General features: G+C 56.8%; 2 protein-coding genes across 3 annotated transcripts in view; one reads left to right on the top strand and one right to left on the bottom strand.

Moving 5' to 3' along the window:
• The window catches only part of CDHR2 (cadherin related family member 2), a 34,855-nt gene extending 29,476 nt beyond the window's left edge, over positions 1-5,379 (top strand). For both annotated transcript variants that reach the window (XM_045530632.1, XM_045530631.1), the window contains 8 exons: positions 414-482; positions 584-661; positions 749-809; positions 892-1,016; positions 1,537-1,650; positions 1,732-1,809; positions 2,514-2,571; positions 5,160-5,379. In XM_045530632.1, coding sequence (XP_045386588.1) covers positions 414-482; positions 584-661; positions 749-809; positions 892-1,016; positions 1,537-1,650; positions 1,732-1,809; positions 2,514-2,571; positions 5,160-5,297 — 721 coding nt within the window. In that variant the 3' untranslated portion in view covers positions 5,298-5,379. The remainder of the gene's footprint in view (positions 1-413; positions 483-583; positions 662-748; positions 810-891; positions 1,017-1,536; positions 1,651-1,731; positions 1,810-2,513; positions 2,572-5,159) is intronic.
• Positions 5,380-6,316: 937 nt separating this feature from the next.
• Positions 6,317-11,386, bottom strand: GPRIN1 (G protein regulated inducer of neurite outgrowth 1). The gene is made up of 3 exons (XM_045530955.1): positions 11,320-11,386; positions 10,579-10,640; positions 6,317-9,384 (listed from the first exon to the last, which is right to left on the bottom strand). Exons 1-3 carry the CDS (start codon positions 11,384-11,386, stop codon positions 6,376-6,378), a joined length of 3,138 nt encoding a protein of 1,045 aa, XP_045386911.1. The 3' UTR covers positions 6,317-6,375.
• Positions 11,387-23,130: the final 11,744 nt, after the last annotated feature.

The following is a 23,130-nucleotide window of genomic DNA, read 5'->3' as shown; positions in this document are numbered from 1 at the left end:
AGGTCTGGGGAGCCCAGGAGCGGGCTGTGGGAAGAAGGGGGCATGGGAGCCTGGATGGGATGTCTCTCAACCCTGCCCCTGACCGACACTTGACCTTGTCCCTTTCTGCATGTTCCCAGAAGCCCATGCCCAGCCAAGGGCAGAGGGAGGCCTAAACAGGGCTGCCATGTACAGTTGTGAAGACTGTGCACCGCACAATGGCACTCTGCCTGCTAAACCATAACCCCAGCCCCAGAAGAAGGAATTTCCTTCCCTGATTTTCACAGAGGTGCTACCTGCTTAGCCAATGGTGCTGTCCAGAGGAGGTGCCCCTCTCTCATTCACACAATTCCTAATGCCACTGGCAGAACCCTGGCCATAGGCCCGGACTAAGGCCCCTACCCCAGGCCTCTGTGACACTGCTCCCTCTGCAGGGCTCTCGCCCAGGCGACCAGGACGACTGTCTATGTTGTGAATATTCAGGACATAGGCTCCGTGGCTCGGTGAGTGCCCACAGGCTAGGGGTTGGGTGTGGAGGAGAAGCAGCAGGAGGGGCCTGTTGGGTGGTCTGGGCAGCTGACTCTTCCACCCTGCCCCCTTCCAGCGCCCAAGCCCACTCCTACCTCGATGCCTACTTTGTCTTCTCCAATGGGTCAGCCCTGACACTTAATGAGCTGAGTGTGTGAGTGGGGCTGCTCTGGGGGTGGGCTGAGTGGGAAGCCTGGGGCATGCCAGTGTCCCTCGGGCCTGAGCGGGCTTCTGTGGCCAGGATGATCCGGAACGACCAGGACGCACTGACGCAGCTGCTGCAGCTGGGGCTGGTGGTGCTGGTGAGCACGGGCAGGGCAGGGAAATGGGCAGGGCAGGGTGCCGAGCCCACGGCCTCCCACACACACATGCCTCCTTCCCCAGGGCTCCCAGGAGAGCCAGGAGTCAGATCTGCCCAACGTGCTCATCAGCGTCATCATAGCGTTGGGGGTAGCTTTGCTGCTGGCCCTTGTGATCATGACCGTGGCCCTCCTGTGTATGCGGAAGAGGTACTGCTCCCACTGCCCCGTCTCTGCAACCCTCACCCTTTCCCATCACCCGAAACATTGGGGCGGGGCGTTAGAAAGAGCTTGAGTTTAAGTATCATCTATATGTGTTTTCAATGCCCTGTGACCTGTTGTGAGATCTTGGGCGAGTCACCTCCCCTCCCCAAGCCTGTTTCCTCATCTGCAGAATGGGCGTGACACCAGAGTCCTCAATGCACTCAGAGAAGCAACACGCATCTCACACCCAGCGAGACATCTGGCACATGCTACGCATGTAATAAATGCTTTTTCCAACATGTGTAGAGTCAGCAGCTGTATCTGGGTTTGGTTTCAAGCCTCGCCACTGGCTGGCTGTGCAGCCCTCTGCAAATCACTTGCCTTCTCTTGCTCTTCTACCCTCTGTAAAAGGAAGCTAACCCTCTCACCTGCCAGGATCATGGTGAAGCCACACTCTTAGGGCCTCCACTGGGCACAGGGTGAGTGTGCAGTGAAAGTGTGACCTCCTACCCCCTGTTCCCCACAGCTACCACCGGAAACTTCGGGCTACGAATGCTGCCAAGGAGGCCCGGAAGACAGCAGCGGGGGTGATGCCCTCAGGCCCTGCCATCCCAGGGACTAACATGTACAACACTGAGCGGTGAGCAAGGGTCAAGGGTTGGATAAGAGACCTTATAGGGTGGCTGAGGGCCATGGCCACTTGACCAGGCTTTCTCTCCAGGGCCAACCCCATGCTGAACCTCCCCACCAATGACCTGGACTTAGAGTACTTCTCCACTGGCAACTTGGATGACATCAGGTGAGCAGTGCCCCTCATTGCCAGGCTAGCAGGTGGAGGTGGTTGAGGTGATGGTGGTGATGGCGGTGGTGGTGGTGGCAGTGATGGTGGTGGTGGCGGTGGTGATGGTGACAGTGATGGTGGTGATGATGGTGGTGGTGATGGCGGTGGTGGCAATGGCAGTGGTGATAGTGGTGGTAGTGATGGCAGTGGTGATGGTGGCAGTGGTGGTGATGATGATGGTGGCGGTGATAGCGGTGGTGGTGGTGCTGGTGGTGGTGGTAGTGATGGTGGTGGTGGTGGTGATGGTGGTGATGGTGGTGGTGGTGGCAGTGGTGGTGGTGGTGATGGTGGTGATGGTGGTGATGGTGGCAGTGGTGGTGGTGGTGGTGGTGGTGGCAGTGGTGGTGGTGGTAGTGATGGTGGTGGTGGTGGTGATGATGGCGGCGGTGGTGATGGTGGCAGTGGTGGTGATGGTGGTGGTAGTGGTAGTGGCAGTGGTGGTGGTGGTGATGGTGGCAGTGGTGGTGATGGCAGTGGTAGTGGTTGTGGTGGTGGTGATGGTGATGGTGGCGGTGATGATGGTGGTGGCAGTGTTGATGATGGTGGTGGCAGTGGTGGTGGAAGTGGTGGTGACGGTGGTGGTGGTGGCAGTGGTAGTTCTTAGCCACAGACAGGGAAGACTGGGCCTACCAACAACCTGAACTCCATCACCTCTCCCACAGCCTCAACTCCCTAGATGACAACTCTGTGGATCTAGACAAGAAACATCGGGAAATGAAGGCAAGATGTGGGATGAGTTGGTACCTGGGGCTTCTGACTTGGGGTTCTTCTCTGAAAGGGTGGTGGGGTGGAGCTGGCGGGACCTGCCACTGACATAGGCAGCCTTGCTTCTCAGCATCAAGCCCCAGGAAGCCCTATGGCTTTAGAATGGGGTCCAATTCCTGCTCCTCCACTGGCTCACTGTGTGACCCTGGGTGGGTGACTTCTTGCTTCTGGTTCTTAGCTTTCTCATCTGTAAATGGGGGTCAGAACATCAACATGCAGGGCCATTGTGAGGATTAAAGAAAAGCAACCATAAAAACCACCCGGCACAAACAAGTGCTGGACAATCAGGTTCCACCCTTTATGGCCTTTATATAAAAGCTGGCAGGGGTGGGGAAGAGATCTGGAGACGAAGGAACATCTAGCAAAGGAGAGAAGGTGGGTGCAAATAAACAACAGCACTGTCATTTGTTGAATGGTTTAGTTGGCTAGATTAGACCAAGAGTTGAAATACCTATGTCCAGATCACACCCAGAGATTCTGATTCTGCTGGCCCAGGTGGAGCCTGGGCTTGGATATGCTGTAAAAGCTGCCCAGGGGACTCTACCGTGCAGGTGGGACCGAGAACCACAGGGGCAGGTTACTGCGCTGAGTGGGGGTGTCTCCGGAAACAGAGGAACTACCTTCTCTCCTTCCCACTTTGAAAACCACCACTGGAGCAGAAGTTCTCTAAGGCCCATTTGAGCTGTAATAGTCTGAGTTTGTGTGTGTGTGTGTGTGTGTGTGTGTGTGTGTGTACACGCACGCGTGTGCGCGCTGCGAGGAGGTATCCACCCCCATCCACCCACAGTCTGCATCCTGGGCTTGGCCCAGTTTCTGTCCGCTGGCCAGGGGCTCCCAGCCTGACCTCATGGTTCAGTATTTATTTTCCCTTGGGGACTCCTTACTTGGAAAGATTTCCTCAACCAAAGCCTCTCTTGGGCTTTAAAATACCAGAATGTTGCACAGGGTCCCGGTGTTACCTGGCGCAGGGAATCTGGAGGTGGGCAGAGGCCTCCAGTGCTTCTCTGTTGGAAGACGGTTTAAGGCAAAATCTCCAATGAACATGTCTGGGGGAATAGTCTTGCCTGCTGGAGCTTGTGGCCCCTGGTGGAAGATGATGCTGTTCCCAAGAGGAGTGGAGTCAGGGTTCCCTGCGGTGGGGGCTGGACCTGTGGGCTGGGGAGGAGCAGGGAGCTCTGAGAGAAGGGTATGGAGAGGGAGGGAGGACAGGACACAGAGAGTCTTCAAAGCCAGAAAAGAGCTCAGCCCTTGTCCTAGAAGGCAGGGGTTGCTGTATTTCCAAGAAGCTGCCCCAGGCTCTACCCCCTCTCCTGCAGCAGTGAGTGGGCCTTGGGGGCCGCTGGGCACGGGAGACCATGGGCCTTCTTGGGAGCTGCCTGCCCCTCCTCTCCCTTGGCTAGGTGGGGAACATGGGTGTGGCCTCTTCCCAGGAAACCCTTGGTGCCATGACTTATCTAAGAGCTTCATAAACGTTTGCGTGGAAGGTATGAATGACTGGAGGGCTCAACCACTCCAGCCTTTCCAAGTAACCAACAGGGAAACTGACACCAGAGAAAGGTGCTGACGAGCCCAAGGCCGACAGCCTGCAGGGCAGGAACAGACCAGAACCCAGGTCTCCAGTCTCTGGGACCAGGTCACATTATCCTGGGCAAGTCCCCGCTTGGCCTCTGTCATCAGGGCTCTGCGGAGCACAGGCAGAATGCTTAGCCCCTCTGGGGCCCCTCAGATGTTCCACTGTTTACCAGGGACTGGAACAGCCCCAGTCTGGAAAAAGCCCTTGGAGTGCTCTGGGGAGGGTAGTGGTGGTCGGGGCCCTGGCCCTGTGGGTGTCTCTGTAGCAGAGTAGCTGTTCTGGGGGGATCAGAAAGCTGTATATGTGAGTTGTGTGTGAGTGTGCAACATGTCACAAGGTGAGAAGAGGAAGGGCAGGTGAGACAAGTGAGTGAGCATATGCCATTATGAACTGCAGGTGGGACCTGCCTGCAGGGTGGCATCCCTCTAAGGGTGGCAGAAAGAGACCTCAAGTTCAACCAGGAGCAGTGTCACACCATGGCCATGCTTTAGAGCCAAGAGTACCAGTGGTCTGCCTCTTCCTGGCCAGGAGAGCTCTCTGAGCCTCAGTTTCCACATCTCTAGAAGAGGGGACGTGATCCCTCCCTCAGAGTCTGTGGGCAGTTGAAGTGAAGGATGGACCACACCTTTTGTGGGGTGCAGATGGCAGGAACTGTGCCGGACTGGCCCCTTGGCCCGGGACGCAGGGCCTGGCATTACGCAGGACTTGGCAGGACACCAAAACGCTGCTGTGCATCGGGTGGGGCAAAGGCCAGAGAAGATCCCCAGGCCCCCCGCTTCAGCTGATCCGCCCACTGCCCGCATGGCCACCGCTGGGACACAGCCAGGAGCTGAGGCCTGGGGAAGAGTGCGGTGGGACCCTAGCCAAGGAGCCATCTGGTCATGGGTGTGAAGGTCCACCCGTGCCCCCAGGGCCTGGGGAGACGGCCCATCTCGCCCCACCCGTCACATGTCCTCCCCTCTCCCCACAGGAGGAGCCACACAGTCAGCAGGGGCCAGCTCCAGAGCCCCTGAGCGTGGTCCTGGCAGGAAGGCAGGCGGGCGTGGGGACACAGCAGCAGCAGAAGTCGTCCTTCACCAATGCCGGCCTGGACACCACAGACCTATGAGGGGCCCCCTGTTCTTCCAGACCCCCTCGAGGAGGCCCTGTCACTCCCTAACTAGAGATAATAATATATCCTGTTGCTCAGCCTCCTTTCGCTTTTGGCCAATCACAGCAGACAGGGATTGGGGAAAGATTTTATTACCAATGTATACTGTGACACTTTGTAGCCAAAAACTGTGGGATGGGCACTGAGTGGTCACAAGGGACTTGTGGGGCTCACAGCACAGGAGGGGCTGGAGAGGGTTAAGGACAACTGTGGTTGTCGAAAGAGCTCGCTGTCCTGTCCCCAATACCCAAGACCAGCTTGTCTTCTAGCCTGCCAAGGCCCCAAGACCTTCTGTGAGGCTGGCTGTGACCTCCAGACCTGTCTGAGACCCTCTGGCTTTTCTCTGTCTCAGCTGAGCCCCCAGGGCACGTCCTGCAGCTGCCCTTGGCCTCTCTGGGAATTGTGAACCAGTGATCCAGTGGGACAGGGGATGGGCTGGGGGATCGGGCCAGGTAGGTGGGAGACAGGAGTTGGGGAAGGACTACCAACAGCATGCAAGAGATGCCCCGGCAAGGGGGCCCACCACTGTGTGGAAACACACACACTCCATCCTACCGCCATGCTGCCCCGGGCCTCACATGCAGAGCCTCGCACACTCGGGTGCTCACACTGATCCTTGACAACTCTGAGCGCTTACCACTCAGGTTTGCATGCAGTCTGTCCCGTTCGGGGGATCTGGCCCCACTGGAGACCTCAACGCACCAGTCTGGACATCTCAGGAGCCTGACTCAGCTCTCAGGGGTGGGAGGTGGGGGTGCTGAGCAGGTCCCCGTGGTCACCTAGTGTGACCGGGAGGGAGTCGAGCTGAGGGCTGTGAGGGGGCAACAGGGCATCAGGGCTGGCCGGGTTCGTGGGCTCACGGACACGATGGAGCTTGGTAGAGGGGTTCATTTGTGTGTTGGGGAGGGGGGGGCCGAAAAGATGGGGATGAGAAGGCTCTACAGGCCACCCAGCCCCCGGAGGCCTGCTGCACGCAGAGGGGACCCCTTCTAGGGGCCTGGGAAGGTTGGAAACCCGGGCGTATAAAACGGGCAGATCACTCGGCCGTGGGTCCCGCCCGCGAGCAGCACCGCGGCCGGCGCACGCTCTGCAGCAGCGCGCGGAAGAGGCCAGGCGGGCGCTTGGCGGCGCCGTCGGGGGGCGCAGCGCGCACCGAGCCCGCGCGGCCCGGGCCCGCTCGGGCGGCTGACGGTGGCGCGGGTGCCCCTTGGCGGCCGTGCTCCTCGATCTGTCGCTCTAGATGCTTCTGGATGGCCATGCCCAGCACCTCCACTTCCATGGCGGCGCCATACACCTCCCACGTCATGCCCTTCTCGTCCCAGCTCACGTCGCGCACGGGCTCGGCTGCCTCCGGGGGGGCCACAGCGGCAGCCAGCGCCGAGCCGGGCCGCACCCGCACTTCCGGAAAGGCGGGCGGCACGGCGGGCGGCGCCACAGCCTGCGGCGTCATGGGCCCGGTGGCCACGGAGCGCGTCTCAGCGGCGCCCAGCGACACCTGCAGGCCCGCGTCACGGCGCGAGGGCGGCCTGGGGGCCGGGCTGGGAGCACGGGGCGCCGCCTGGAAACTGAAAGCCGGGCCCCCCGCGTCGTCCTGCGGAGACATGGGGCTCACGGCCACCGAGACGCAGGCCTGCGTGCCCGCCTGAGTGCCCGCGTCCTCGCGCGGAGGGGGCGGGGCGCCCGCTTCCCACGACGGCGCCTTGGTGAAGTTGTCGCGAGTCCGCGGCCCGGGTGGAGGCGTTGCGGCCTCTGGGCGGGGGCTTTTCTCGGCCCCAGCGACTGCCAGGTCTTTCCGGCCCAGGGTGGAGGCCTCGGCGCTGGGCACGGGCTCCCGCTCTGGCCCCACGTGGTCCTTGCTGCTCCCGGCACCCTCGGGAGACAGGGCTGAACCGCGGGGTTTGCCATCGGACTGCCTGGAGGAGGGGACGGACTTGGCCAGGGGGGGCACCTTTCCCAAGGATTGGGGCTCTGCTTTTCCGGAAGATGCGGAGTCGGCCTGCCCCAGGGGCACCGGCTCTCCCTTCCCAGAAGCAATGGGGTCTGCTTTTTTTGAAGATCCAGGATCCACCTTCTCTGAGGCTTGAGGCGGCTCCTTTTGCAAAGACACAGCTTCTGCTTCTCCGGACACAGCACCCTCTTGCCCAGGGAGCTTCGTTTCTGCTGTGGCCCCAGACTTGGGCTCTGCTTTCCCTGAGGCCCTGGGATCTTTTGTGGAGTTCACAGGATTCTTCTTCTCTAGAGGCAGAGCAGCCACCTTTCCCTCTGGGATAGCTTCTGCTTTTCCCAAGGACACTGGATCTGCCTTCCCCAAGGACACCAGGACTGCTTTTCCTGGAGTTGTGGAGACCCCTTTACCTAAAGACATGAAGGAGTCTCCTCCAGAGGGGACAGTGACTACCTTTCCCCTGCCCACAGGGTCCACCTTGCCCACGGCCAGGGCATCAGCCTTCCCTGAGGCTGTGGGACCCACCTTTCCGGAGGCCACAGGACCTGCCTTCTCCGGGGACATTGGGTCTCCTTTCCCCCCAGTCACTGTCGCAGCTTTCACTGCAGATGGGGGACCTGCTGCCCCCAAGGACTTGGGATTCCCTGGATCTGCGGACACAGGCTCTGTCTTTCCTGAAGAGTCAGGATTCACTTTTTCAGATGGTAATGTTTTTATGTTTCCCACAGACATGGGATCCTCCTTTCTGGAGGACACTGGGTCCTCTTTTTCCGAGGATACCGTTTCTGTCTTTCCGACAGACACACATTCTGCCTGCCCAGGAGACAAGGGCTCTGGCTTTCCCGAGGACTTGGGATCCACCTTTCCCAAGGAAACTGGATCCACCTTGTCTGAAGACGGGCCGTCCACATTTTTCAAAGATGTGGGATGTGTCTTTCCTGAAGACATGGGATCTGCATGTCCAGCAGACACAGTTTTTGTCATTCCTGTAGACACAGGACCCCCCTCTCCTGAGGAGACAGGGTCTGTCATTCCCAGGAACTGAGTGTCCTCTTTTGTGGAGGACACAGTTTCTACATTTCCCATAGATGCAAGTTCTGCCATTCCCAAGCATGAAGGATCCACCCTTCCAGAGGACCCAGGAGCCACTGTTCCAGCAGATACAGGCTCAATATTGCCTGACCACCCTGGAGTCAGCCCTCCCGGGAGCCTAGGATCTATCTTTACTGTGGATGCAGAATCTATGTCTTCCAAGGACATAGGATCCAACTTTCCTGAAGGCTCAGGATCTCTCTTTCCCAAGGACACAAGATCTACTTTTCCCACAGATGTAGGACTCATCTTTTCTGAGGACACAGGATGTTCTTTTCCGGAATACCTGGGCTCCTCCTTTCTTGGGAACACAGAAGCCACTTTGCCTGAGGATACAGGATCCTCCTTCCTTGGGGACATTGTATCCACCTTGCACATAGGATCTACTTTTCCCAAGGATCCAAGATCTTCCTTTCTTGGGGTCATGGGATCCATCTTCCCAGGAGCCACAGCCCCTTTTCCCAAGACCGCAGACTCTGCCTTCCCCGAGGACCCCGTATCTGCCTTTCCAGTGGAAGTGGACTCTGCCTGCTTTGAGGACTTGGAATCCATCTTCTCCAAGAACATAGGATTTCTGTTCTCTGAAGATGTGGGATGAATTTTCACTGAGGACACAGGCTCTGGCTTCCCAGACAAGGTGGTTTCCAGTGTCCCTGAGATCAGGGCTCCACGTGCCCCCAATGTCTCCTTGGAGGCTGCCTCTTGGGGAGAGATACAGGTTGGAGAGGGACAGACCAAGCTCCCACCAGGGCCCTCAGGGTAGGAGGGCCCTTCCCCAGCCTCAATGGGGCTTCTGTGTCTAGAGTCCATGCCTGGGCTTTGGTCAGGGGTGTGCCTGGGGGGTGCAGGGCTGGCCTTTTTCTGGGAGGGGCAGCAATCCTTCATGGCTGGGCCCCCATCCCCCAGGCTCCCATCCTGTGGGCAGCAGAGGGCTGTGGGCCGGGGTCCTGGGGCACTGGAGTCCTTTCGAAGCAGCTGGAGCCAGGCTGGGTCTTTAGCACTGTCCGTCTGCCCTCATGACCACGCTTGAGTCCAAGGTAACTGTCTGGTTCTGAAAGAGAGAGAGTAGACTCAGACTTAGGGAGACTCCATCCAGCCTCCTCCTCCACCCACTCCTCCTAGCAGCCAGGCCTTCTCACTGGGTGCTCTGCCCCTGTCTGGACCCCTCCTGTCCAGAGGGCCTGGGCTAGAAACACGAACCCAACCATGTCACTCCCCTGCTTCATTGCTCCTACTGGCCCTTCTTAAAATGATAAAGACTTCTTAAAATGACATTCAAGGCCCTTCACAACTTGGCCACAGCATAACTTTAACTTTACCTACCATCGCTCCTTTTCAGCCCCACCGCATGCAGCACACTATCCCGAAGTTATGCTTCTGTCCTCTAGGCTGGCGGTTCCCAGCCTTTTTGGCACCAGAGACTGGTTTCATGGAAGACAATTTTTCCATGGATTGGTGGCGGGGGCGGGGAGGCGGAGCTCAGAGCGATGGGGAGTGGCTGTAAACACAGATGAAGCTTCACTTGCTCGCCTGTGGCTCATCTCCTGCTGTGCGCCCCCGGCCCCTGCCCCCGCCCCAAGTTTCATGAAAGACAATTTTTTTCCTACGGACACGGTGGGTGAGGGGGCAGAGCTCTGCAGCCCAGTCCCTAATAGGCCACAGACCAATACTGGTCCGTGGCCCTGGCTTGGGGACTGCAGCTCTATGCCAGGGGTCAGGTGGGTCATTTAATCTATCAGCCAAGTGCTGCCCTGGAGAAATACCACCTGGCAGTACTAGCTCTTCTAGGTTCTTAAGAGAATTAGGAAATCCAGACTTTAATGTATAATATGCTAATTAATTCAAGATTTTAGAAAAACCTAAAACACTATGTGGGCCAAACAAAACATGTCTATAGGCCACCAGTTTAAGTCTATGTAGGCCTTGGGAGCTGTGAATGGTTTATAGGCAAGGAAGGGCCATAGTCAGATGTGTGTATCTTTAAGGATTCCTCTGGGATGGTGTGGAGGCTGGGCTGAAGGAGAGAGGTTGGCTGAAACCTATCAGGAGGCCGGTAAATCATTCATTTAATCCTTCATTCATACACCTAGTTCCTTCTCAGCTCCTGAGCAGTTGCAATAGTCTAGACAAGAGACAGCACAGCAGGTCCTGGGTTGGAAGTTAAAGGCAGAACTGAAAGATCCAAAGGAAACTGACAGGTACCAACTGGCTGTAGTGGTCAGAGGAGGGGTGGCCGGCAGGGGCTAGGTTGCTGGGCAGTGGTGCTGGGCAGGAAATCTGGGGAAAGGGGGGGATCCATCTTGGACAAGCTGAGTTTGTGGTGCCCGGGGGCCATCCAGGAAGAGGGTCTGGCAGGCAGCTGGATCCAAGAGCAACACGTTCCATTATGCACTCAGCCGCCAAAGTGAGCAGAGCTCCTGACTCCCTCCAATCTGCTCCAAAACCATCCCCCTAGTGTTCAGGCCAAAATTCTGAGAGTCACCCTTGACTCTCACATCCCATGTCCCATCCATCAGCAAAACATAATGGGTCTACCTTCAAAATATATCCCAAATCTGGCCACTACTCTGGGCTAAACCCCCAGCACCTCTCACCTAGATTATCTCTGCTTTTTCCTTCACCCCATAGTTTACTCTCAATCTAGCAGCCAGAAGGATCTTAGGAAAACCCAAGGCAGATCACATCCGTCCTCTGCTCAAAACCACGCAGTGTCTCCCCATCCTCTGCAAAGTAAAAGCAAACTCCTGACAACAGCTCACAAGCCCCTGCATTGTCCAGCCCATCACCCCTTCTAGCCTTTCTCCTACTCATCTCCCTCTCTATGACACTCTTCAGCCCCACCCCCTGCCTCAGGGCCTTTGCACTGGCTGTTTTCTTTTGCCTGGAAAGCTATCCCTCCAGATAATCTGCATGGTCTGCTCCCTGCAGCTCTCCCTGACCCACCCTGTATGAGACAGCCTCCTCCTGACCCTGGCTGGCAGGCGTTCTCCACCTCCATGTCCGGCTCCATGTTTCTCCATAGTACCTGTCACCATCTGACATATTGTTTATGGTGTGTCACTCTCATTAGAATGCCGGCTCCAGGAGGGTGGGGACTTGGTTGTACTCACTGATGCATCCCAGAGTCAAGAACAATGACGGGCACACATGCAGTAAGATCCTGAAAAGTATTTGTGACATGAATGACTGGATGATCTTTCTAAGGTACAGATCCAGCTGTGCTGCTCCTTGGCTCAAAGTGCTGCTCATTCTTGCTGGAAAAGTAAATTGGCTGTAATCTTTTTGGAAGGGCATTTATCGATTTCTGTCAAAGTTCACAATGCACACAGCATTTGAGCTGGCAAGCCCACCTCCGGGTGGTCCTGAAGACAGACTGATGGTGCAGTGGAGTACCCGAGGGCACAGCGGGGGCTGAGAAGAGAACCAGAAGGCAGGCTCCGTGAAATGTGGGATGACCACATGGACACCACACAGCCACCAGGATGTGTGGAGTGAGGAGGAAAACACCCAAGATAAATTAAGTGGAAAAAAGCCAGGAGACAGCATGGCTGCTAGGATCCCATAGCCAAGGAAAAGACAGACACACATGCATGGGTTTATTGATAAAGGGAAAGTTTCTGGAGGGAATCCTGTGAAACTTCTAGCAGTGACTGCCTTTTGGAAGCAAGACTGGAGATCTGAGGGTGGGATGGGGCTTTTCTCTGTGTGCCCCTTTGTGCTGCTTGAATTTGGTTATACGCCCATAGTGCTTTCTTTGAAAATGGGGGGAAAAACCTGAAACCTGTAATGAGTCCATATTACCTTTAGGGTCAAGTCTAGCTCTTTTATGTGCTTTTAAGCCCCTGTGAACATACTTACCTGCTGGGATTTCCTCTCACTACCCACTCCCACCCCTGAAGCATGTGCACATGCACGCGTGAGCACACATACACAAGCGCGACCTCTTTGGGGTCATCCATGGGCTTCATGTTTGCCCCATCACAGCCTGTACACACCCTCTGCGGGAGGAGTCCTTCCCGCCCGGTGTGCCTGGCTATGTCTTATTGCACCTTCAGGCCTCAGTGGAAGCGCCTCCTACTCTCGTGAGCCTTCTCTGACCACCAGCATCCCGGGGCTTCCCATGGCCTCCTGCCCAGAGACTAGGCCTCTCCCTAACCAGACTCGTCACTCTGCATGTCACCGTTCACACCTCTGGGTCCCTGACCAGGCCTCATGTCCCTGGATGGGGACTCAACTGACTGCTCACCACTGGGTCTCCTGTGCTTTAAGAGTATGGGACTTGGAGGGTAAGAGCCATCACTAAGATGGGGACACAGGAGGAGGAGCAGCTCTGCAGAGGACCACGGGCCACTGGTTGGGAAGCTGAACTGGACTGCCCACAGGATTTACACGGGGACATCCAGGAGCAGGTGGGAGATAGGTCGGGAGCACAGGAGAGGTCTGGCTGGAATTCTTTGGATTTGGTTTTCATCAGCATAAATATGAGGGGCTGGATGGTCACCAGCCTGCAGGGCTCAAGCAGGCATCAGACTTGCGTGGTATGGACTGGGTCCATCTTCATTTTTTGCCTTTTGGTAGTGATATGGGCACAGATATACATTTATTCTCCCACAAGGAAAACAGTAGGGCAAGGGAGATGATTAAAGGCTCCTGACACCTGGGCCGGGCATGGTGGCTCGCACCTGTGGCTACCGGGAAGCTGAGGCAGGAGGATCGCTTGAGGCCAGGAGTTCAGGACCAGCCTTGGCAACATAGCAAGACCCAGTCTCTAAAAGAAAATAAGAAAAATTAGCCAGGTGTAGTGGTGCACACCTCTAGTCCCAGCTACTCCAGAGACTGAGGCGGGAGGATCGCTTGAGCCCAGGAGTTTGAGGCTGCAGTGAGCTGTCATTGCACCACTGCGCTCCAACCTGAGACTCCTGATGTCCTAGAGTGAGGAGACAACAGGGAGTGGTGGGGGCTGTGGCAAATTGGAGAGCACTGGCCCATTCCAAAGGGGCAACTGCGCTCAATTCCTGCCAATTGTGGCCAGTTAGGAATTTGTCCATCAACTCAACATTTATTGAGCACACAGGCAATGTCCCTGTTCTGGGACAGGGGATACAGCAGTGGATAAGGAATGCAGGGTCCCTGCCTTCTAGGTGCAGAAAGATATTAAACAAATAGCAAATAAATCATATAATTTCAAATAATGGGTGCTGTGAAGACAAAGGAGTGGGCAGCTGGTTTAGACACGTGGCCAAGAAAGGCCCCTCTGAGGAGGTCATCGTCTGAGCCAGCTGTGAAGAGGCCTGAGTGGCTGGAGTGGAGTTGGAAGGGGGAGAGGGAGGAGGGGCGGGGGGGGAGGAGGATGGGGGGACAGTTCATCCTGAGGGTACTGGGAAATCCCTGGAAGTGTTTTAAGCAGGGCAGTGAACATGGCTCCTGCATGGCCAGGTCTGCTAATTTTAGAGCAAAGTCCTAAATGGGGATATCTGTATTTTAAATATTGGCATATTTAAAAAATATCACACAGGCCAAACAAAAGCTTTTGTGAGCCAACTGTCACCCCTAGGTCACCTGCTTGCAACCCCTTAGGTCCTTGGACTACAGGAAAGGATGTTATAAGCTGGAGTAACTGGGGAGATGGGCAAAAGAAAGAGCCAGGATCTGCCTGCCTCAGTTTCCTCCTCTGGAAAATAGGAATTCAACAGCTGCCTAGCAGGTGTATGGGGAGTTTAGGCTAGAACTGGAAGGAGTCAGCCTTCCAGTTAGGAGCGGTGCTCTGGGTCCTTGCCACCCCTCATTTCAGCCCTGCCCAGCCCCAGGGTCCCCACACACCAAAGCACCTCCCCCGGGTGAGGCCTAGGCAGAAAGTCAGGACAGCTGACCACTTACCAGCTCAGAGACCTCCAGCAAGGCCATTTTCCTCACTGGGGACCCTGAAGAACCCACCCCCTGCTCCTCCAGGGCTGTGGTGAGAATTAAAGAAAATGAGGGGTGTGTCTGGCTCTGCTCACTTTAGGGCCGGGCTGTGTACATGGAAGGCCTGTTTTTATCTACTCAGCCTGTCGGAGCCCAGCTGTGCTCCCAGGAGGGGGCAGGGGAGAGAAGGGCTGCAGCAGAGACACAGACCAGCTAAATCTGGCCCCCAAACAGTGCTTGTTTGACCCAGAGTGCTAAAGAAATTTTCAAATCAAACGAACATTTAAAAATTTGAAGATTTCATATGAGAATCAGATTTCTAGCTTCTCTTGGAAAACTAAAATTTGGCAATCTGAGTGTGCATCTTGCATGGCAACAGTCAGCTGGAACCGCGCAGGGCCTGCCTCCTGGGCTGGGGGTGTACTCTCCAATTAGCCGCACTCCCCACCCCTCCCTACGGCGTCCTGCACGCTGAGGCTGACTGTTGTTGTCAATTGCTGAATTTATGCTGTCATTTTTCTCACAGCCAGCTCCTCACATACGTTACCTTCCTGACCTACAGCCACCTGAGTTTTGATCCCTGACTAGATGCCAAGAAAGGTGGGCTGACTTCACACAGGCCGAGCCCCTACTGTGTGCAGATCTCACACACCTTCCAGGCAGGTGTTGGAGTCCTGTTTTCAAGAGGCAGAAACTGAGGTTCTGAGAGGACGAGCATGGTCCAGCTGGTAACATGTCCCTTTTGAGAGTCCCCCTGGAAGAGGCCAGCTTTCTGTTCCCATCTTGCTGTTCTCAGCCTCTGAAATGGGATAAGGTCTGCGGTAGGGACAGAGAGCCTGGTCAGGGAGGCAGAAAGATGTGAGGTCAAGCCCCAGCTTAGCCATTGTCTTGTTCCATGACTTTGGGTGAGTTTTTGTACTCTGTGGGCCTCAGTTTCCCAATCTGTGAAATGGGAGAGGGGATATAGTTACCTAGAAGATCTAGCACAGCCCTGGGTTTAAGATCTGCCCCAAGACCTTCCACTCCTCACAGTTCCACCGGGCCCTTCCTGGCTCGTAAGGAGGCCTCAGTATCCTATAGCCACTTCTCCAAGAGGCAGCCTAGGCCTGGGGCCTCACCTCCTCTCCCTTCCCACTCTCCCACTGGAACCCAGCTCCTTCGCCTTGGCCCAACACTCTCAGGTTGGACCCCACAACAATCTCATGAAGAGGGCATTATCACCCCATTTCACAGACGAGACCACTGAAGTCAGAGGGAGAAAGGACTTGACCAACGGCACAAAGTTGGGGGGAAGGGGAGGCTGTGGTTCAAAGCCAGTTGTGTCTAAGCCCGAAGCCTGGGCTCTTCCCATTCATATCATCTAAGGTCTTGGACACTGACACTTGGCTCACAAAAACCCTTTCTGCTCTTTGGGGTCAAGCCAAGATTCCTCCCGATCGATCCCGTGGACCTCACAGGCAACAGTACTGGGGAGCATACAGTAGAAGAAGCAAGAGTGTCCCTGCATACACACACCCACCTGCGGGAACATGCACACACCATGAGCAGATGAGCCTGCACACTTGGGCACAAACATGTGAGTGTGGCTCGACTGAGGCAGAGGCAGTAATGACTGGCTAGGTGTGTGGGTCGGCTCACCTGGAGTGCCGAGGAGTGAGCAGACTGCTTGTGGACGTCTGTACCAGCTTGGGCCCATGTGGGGCCAGGACCTGGCTCCTGCATTCTTGCTAGAATGTAGGTGTGCTTATGTACACCCTGTACGTGCAGAATGGGTTGTGTGTTTGTGCCTCATGGGGACCACTTGGACTTGTCGGTATGCACATGTGTGGCCACATGGCCTCACAGTCTCACTTATGGGAGAGCTGGCTTAGCTGTGTGTACAGGTGCTTGTGTCCTGCTCCTCGGTAGAGCAGCCCCTGTGAATGCCCATTCAGGCCAGGGAGACCTCACAGCCCATGCCTTTCCATCTAGCATTTCTTCCCAGACTGGAGCCACCCTTACACACCCAATCAGGGGCAGGGCTGCCAGGCACCTGCAAACACCTCCTCCTATGGTGACAAGATCGACAAAGGCTTGTGGAGCTTTGGCAGGCATGTGTACCTGTGAGTGTGTCTCACAATCCCAGTCTGCTGCCCCTTGTCACCTCCTCTTGTAGTGCTCTCAGAGCAGCAAAGCCTCCTGCCTGGGGCGGTAGGAGGACAAGGAATCCAGCAAGGGTGATAGCCAGACCTTCTCCGGACACAGCCCCAGACCGTCCACCCATCCACAGAAGGCCGAGAATGGACGTTCAGGGCTGTGCAGACATGGGCTAGTGTGGTTGGGAGTGGGCAGCAAGCTAACACAGTACGTGTGAGGGAGCGTGTGCACAAGCGTGACAGTCTACTCCAGGGTCCAGGGTACAAGGACACCCCGCCTGAACAGCAGGTGTTAACAGACACAAGCAGGCCAGAGCAGGGTGGCTGCCAGTGTGTTGTGACCAGAGGGCATTGTTGAGTGGACTGTGCTGTGATCCTCGATGGCTGGTGTGAGTGCGTAGCAGTGGCTGGGTGTGTACGCAAGGTTCCCACCCGGTGTCCTGGGTGGGTGCACAGCCGGCCGTGCGTATGAGTCTGATGGAATGACCAACAGCCATTGTGTGGGTGTGGGTAGACCTGTGGCCTCTCCCAGGGAAATGAGGCCCCCGTGCTGGAACGCAGTGTGTGATCGCGTCCCAGTGTGTGCTACACTGGGTGTGTGACGGCGAGTGTGTTCAGTAGTGTGAGTGGAGCCACCGGAGCGCTGAGCTCGCCCCGGGGAGGAGATGAATCAACGCGGGAGGACGCCCTCCCCCTCCCCCCGTGGCGGGAAGCACCCCCTCCCGCACGGCCATGCCGAACAAAGCCGCAGGCGGTGGTGAGCGGAGCGAGCTGGTCCCGCACACACGGCGGCCTGGCCCAAAGAGCCCCTCAGGTGTTCGGTCGGGTGCTGCGGGACCCGCCCCCACCCGGCCCGGCCCGGCCCGGAGCCGGGCACCGGACTCCGCCGTCCCCAGCGCGCGCACACACGCCCGGGCACACGCCGCGCCGTGTCCGAGCCCTGCCGCCGAGGGGCTTCGAGGACCCTGGACAGAGGCGGCAGCGAGCGGACCGAGGGGTGGCCGCCGCCCGCCGGGAGGGGACAGGTGTGGGCGCGGCTCTTACCCAGCAGTGCCGCCGCTCCCGCTCCTCGGCGCGCCGCTCTCCGGCTCCCTCCGCCGCCGCCGCCGCCGCCCGAGCGGCCTCGGCTGCCTCCGGCCGGGCTGGCCGGCCGACCCGCAGACTCCGCGCCGCCGTCCCCCGCGCCGGCTCCGCGCTCCCGCCCGCGCCCCGCCCCGGGCATGCGCGCTGGCCTGCTGGCGGCCTTGGAATGCGGGAGGGGGCGGTGCCCGCGGGAGCCGGGCCGGAGGAGGGGGGTGCGCCCCGCGCCGGCCGCCCGTCCCCGCTGCCCCGGGCTCCGGGCTTCCCCGCCGGCCTCGGCTGCCTCCGGCCGGGCTGGCCGGCCGACCCGCAGACTCCGCGCCGCCGTCCCCCGCGCCGGCTCCGCGCTCCCGCCCGCGCCCCGCCCCGGGCATGCGCGCTGGCCTGCTGGCGGCCTTGGAATGCGGGAGGGGGCGGTGCCCGCGGGAGCCGGGCCGGAGGAGGGGGGTGCGCCCCGCGCCGGCCGCCCGTCCCCGCTGCCCCGGGCTCCGGGCTTCCCCGCCGGCCTCGGCCGGGTTCCCGTTTCACAGACGGGGAGACTGAGGCGCAGAGCGGCTGCCCGTCCGTTGCGCGCTGCCAGGCGCGGGGCGCGGTGTCCGAGTTACCAGCCCAGCCCCGCGAGTACCCTCTTCCTGTTTTACCAAGGAGGGAATTGGGGAGCCGAGAGCCCCTGCGATGGGGACCCAGGTCGGCGCCATCCCTGAGCTCCGCCTGCGGAGAAATTTCCCGCTTCCCTCTCGGCCGCACTTCCGGCCTTCTCCCGCCGCCAGCGCGCCCCGCCCCGGCCCTTTGTCTCGCCGCTCACGCTCCCGCTCGGCGAGCGACGGGGACGCCCGCGGGGCTGGTGCCCGAGAGGAGCCTCCGTTCCCGCTGGGGCCTCCCCAGCCGGGGGGCCGCGCTTCGGTCCGCGTAAACTCCACTTTCCTCCCCCTGGGCGCCCTGGAACATTTTACCCTCTGAGCCTCAGTTTCCTGATCTGTAAAATGGGATTAACATTGATCACTTTGTAGATAGATACCTTAGAAGGATAAAGGAGCCTGAAGTAGGTGTTCAGGGGCCTCCAGTTAAATCTGAATCGCCCAGGACATGAGGACTTGCTGCCGACTCTCCCCACATTTGCCGGCAGAGAACTGGTCCTCTCCCCTTTGGCTTCCCAGAGGAGATAAAAATAATTCTGTAATTGTCCTAGAGGTGACAAACCCTCTCGCGCCTATTCTATGAAACCGGTTACTAAAAATAGTAACAACTAACATTAACGAAAGGCTTACGTAGAGACAGACACCGTGCTACGATTTTGTTTATAGGTTTCACTTAATTTCAATTTCCAATCGCTTCGGGGTAAGTTAATATTAATGTATTATATCCCCATTTTTCAGATAAGAAAACAGATGCCGATAAGTAACTTGTTTGTGGTCACCAGCTGGTTGGTAATGGAGCTGGGATTACAAACCTATGCAGTCTACCTCCTGAAACCTCACCCTTAACTCTTACGTTTTATTCCTCTTTCTTATTTGGTAACCCATAAGTCACCATGATTTTTTTTAAAAAGATAAAAATAAAAAAACTAGATGGAAAATGACGAAAACCCATGGGACCAGCATCTTCATCTAGCATCCCAGGGAAGGAGAAAACCTCAGCGTGTGGGACCGGTTTCAGCACCGCGGACAGCGCCCACCAGGGCTGCTTGCTAACATTTCCGGTCCTGAAATTTGCTCATTCACTGCCCACAAGGGCATTTCGCTTCAGAGTTTGCAAACCCTATTTCACTTTCTTCACTTAATTTTACTTTCCCTACAGCCCCTCAAGGTAAACATTATTGGCTCCATGATACAGATGAAGACATCCAGGCTAGGGGAAATTCACAAGTGGTGAAAACCAATCTGTGATTTTAAAAGGTCCCCCTGGGGCAGGACGAGGGTGGACAAGAGCAGGGACGAGGCATGAGTGGGGAGGCTGTGGCAGTTGTTCAGGTGAGGGCCGATGTTGCCTGAATTTCGGTAGTGTTTGTTGGCATGGAGAGGAGGGTCGAATCGGATACCTGTCTGGGGTAAAATCAATAGGCTTTGGGAGAGGTGGGAGTGGGCATGAGGGGAGAGGGGATTCTGCTGTCTCTCTGGGGTTTTGCCTGGGGGAGCCAGCTGGATGGAGGACAGACAGCTGATGAGCCCTGGGGAAAGGAGGGCTTCATAGGATGTCCACATTGAGACATGAGTTCAGAGCTGAGCTCCAGAGTGGCCAAAGCTGGGGACAGACTAGGGAGCCCTCACCTGAGAGCTGGTGATGGAGGGTGTGTGTGGGGGGTGTTGGCACCTGGGAGGAGATTATACACCAGAGAGGGAGACAGCAGGGCCCAATCCAACCCAGAGGAACACCAACATTAAGGGATCAGCCAGGAAAAGAAGGCTGCAGAGCAAAATGGGAAACAGTAGTTTGAGAAGCCAGAAGAAACCTAGGAGAGTGTGACATCTCAGAAGCCAGGGGGAGAGAATGTTCCAGAAGGAGGGCAGTAGCAACAGCCTCAGGAAGACAAGATGTGGCCTGACAGTGTCTTCTGGACTTGAAAAGAAGGCAATTGGAAACTTGATGAGAGAGCGCAGTCAGTGGAGGGCTGGGGTGGAAGGCAGAAGTTGTCATGGGGAGTTGATGAGAAAATGGGAGTGAGGAAGTGGAGGGAGCAAGTAGACAACTGCCTCAAAAAGTCTGGGCTTTGAGGGAGAAAAGAGAGTGACAGTCTCTATAGGAGAATAGGAGGTTAAGAAGGAGGAGACTTGAAGGCATTCAAATCCTGATGGGAGGGCCCAGTGCAGAGAAAGGGGAAGATGCCAGCAAGAGAGAGCGTGAGAGCAGGGCCCAGGGGCTCAGGGGGAAGGAGAGGATGGCAGCCAGAGCCCCGGGGCAGCTCTCAGACCCTGAGGTGTGTGGTTTATTTGTGAGGTGCAAGGACACCAGCAGGGGTGTGGGAAGGTGGCTGAGGAAGGGAAGGCAGCCAGTACAAGGTCATCTACCACAGTGGGTGAGTGAAGTTTAACCCTGCAGAGAAGCCTTGGGCAACTGGGCAAATGCACACTTCAGAATGCCCCTGGCTGAGGGCAAGGGAGCTGGGGTGTTTATATCCCAACACCTGGCAGACATCGGCCAAGGGCCTCCCTGGGTGTATTGCATGGGGCTGTGTGTTAATTCCCAGGCACTTCTGGCCCACAGTGCATGTGGGCAAAGCAGGTCCCACTAGCCTGAGAGATGCCTGACCAAGATGCAGGTACTGGCTGTCCTGCTGTGGGCAGAGAAATGGTGAGGGCATCTGAGGGGATGTGGGGGAGCCCTGGCAATGTCTGCTCTGTGGGCACAGTGGGGCCTCTTTTCATCTGTGTCCTCTGCCATGCTTTGTGACCACTCTTATTCCATAAGGGCTTCTTGATAAAAGACATTTTTTAAAAAAAATAAGAATCTCCAGACAACAAAATAAAGCACTTGCTAAAGTAGAGGAGGAGCTTAAAACAGGCACGGAGGCAGTCAGTGTGGGTTCAGTCCTGGCTTGGCCAGTTACTAACTGCATGGTCTTGGCGGAGGTCTCCGTGAGCCTGAACTTCCTCATATGTAATGCTTGACTCTCAGCACTCTAAGGAGGATGTAGGGAGAAATACAGCAAGAAGCTGGCAAAGTGCAGGCCCTCGCAGTGGACGCCAGTGTTAGGGCAAGCCTGGCACCGTGCACCCTGTTGTGACCATAGCACTTCCATTTTCCTTGGGAGGCCACCTCCCCACCCCAGTCCATGTGGACCCCACTGCCAGAGAGGTGAGTGGTGACCCAGGCCTGGCCAGTCGCTGTCAGTGATTCGTTTGGAGGGTAAGGGTAGAGAATGAAACCAAAACCAGGACAACTGGTTCTCAGAGTTTCTTGGAACTTTGGAGGTTGCTAAATTGGTGGTGCATTCATGGACCTGGAGTTGCTAAGGGTCATCTTTGTACCCGCGTGGAGACTGGTCCTGGGTTGTGGCTCATCCTCAGGTCCAGGCTTACCCTGTGACAATCAAAACGTTCACCCACACCCGTGTGAGTGAGTGCGTGTGTGCATATCTCAGGTTGGCCTGCTGCTGGGGAGCCACGCACACATACGCACCAGAAGATAAACAAGTGCCTGCAGCTCTTTGGCTGGCGCCCAGGCCGGGGGTGGAATAAACAATCCCAGTGACTTTCTGAAAAGCAAGCATGTGTGGCAACAGGCGCCATGGAGACAAGCAGACTGTACCAGAGCAGAGACAGCAGCCACCCCTGAATGCCACCCCTGCACACACACACACACACACACACACACACATACACAATGTGTATCTTGTCCTCTCTCATGTCCATATCATATTCATATCTCCCCAATAAAACACAATCTCCCTTTCACAGCCAGGCACACCCTCCCTCGGAGTCTAGCCAGCTACCCCCATTCCAGCTTTGCTTGAGGCTAAAGGCTTTTAAGAAGGTCTGAGATTCCCCATACAACAGCATCCACGGTTCCTGACCCCTTTGCCTGGACACTGCTCCTGTTCTAGGCCTAGTTTCAGCAAGTTACAGACTGTAGGGAAGGGGTGTGCCCTGCATGTGTGGGTGGCTGGGGGGTATTGTATGGCAGGCAGTGCCATATAAACCCAACTTTCCGTAAAGTTCTGTTTGCTTTGAGGATGCACATACGACAAACATTCACACACTCCTCCAGGAAACCCTCACCCAGACAACACACTCCCTAGCCTTGTACAGACACATCTTTGAATACAGACACTCAGATATATGCCCATCCTTGTGTGTGCAATGTATAACCCAACATACCCTAGTGGATGATGATGGTGATAGGAGTATGCCATTACTGACTGCCTAGGTGTTTTATAGTCATCATCACATTCTATTTAATTCCTAAGGACAATCGTCTGAGGCAATTGTATGATTATTCCCATTTCATAGGAGAGGAAACTGGAGTTCAGGGAGGTTAAGTATAGTAACTTGCCAGGGTCACACAACTAGAAAGTAACAAAGCTGAGAGTCAAACTCCAGCCACACTATTAGCCCTACTTAGATATACACGAAACACCCTATGCACGCGCACACCCCTTCACACACACACACACACACACACACACACACACACACACACACACACCCCGCCTCCTCTGTCCACCCGGATAACTGATGCCCATGGGGTCACCTTCTGCACCCCGACCTCACATGCACCACTCCAGGCCCTCACAGTGCTGCCTTGGTGTTCACGAGAGTTCCTGGCCTGGGCACATATGAGCACAACCTACTGGCCACACAAGGCCCCCTCCCTCCCTCGCTGCAAGCCCCTCACCCGCAGCAGCTGCAGGCCCGGCCCCGCTGGGGGCGGCCCCAGGATCTGGGTGGGTGACTCAGGCTGAATCATGGCCCAGCTGCTTCTGGGCAGCCCCCTCCGCCTTTCTGCCCAGAGAGCCTATTTGGAAGGCAGAGTTGGGCCTTGGGGGAGGGGTGGGGGCAGAGAGTTGGGGGCAGGCAGTAGGGAATGGGGCTCCTAAGAAGGAGTAATCAGGCCCAAGAGGGTCTCTGTGACCCCCACTACTCCCTGGCACTCTGCAGGTGCTCTCAGACGGCCCTCACCCATGCCCCTTGTTCTTCCT

The sequence above is a fragment of the Lemur catta genome, chromosome 18 (assembly GCF_020740605.2).
Source record: "Lemur catta isolate mLemCat1 chromosome 18, mLemCat1.pri, whole genome shotgun sequence".
NCBI classification, from domain to species: Eukaryota; Metazoa; Chordata; class Mammalia; order Primates; family Lemuridae; genus Lemur; species Lemur catta.
Note: the sequence above shows the minus strand (reverse complement) of the source record. Positions and strands in the feature narration are given on the sequence as shown.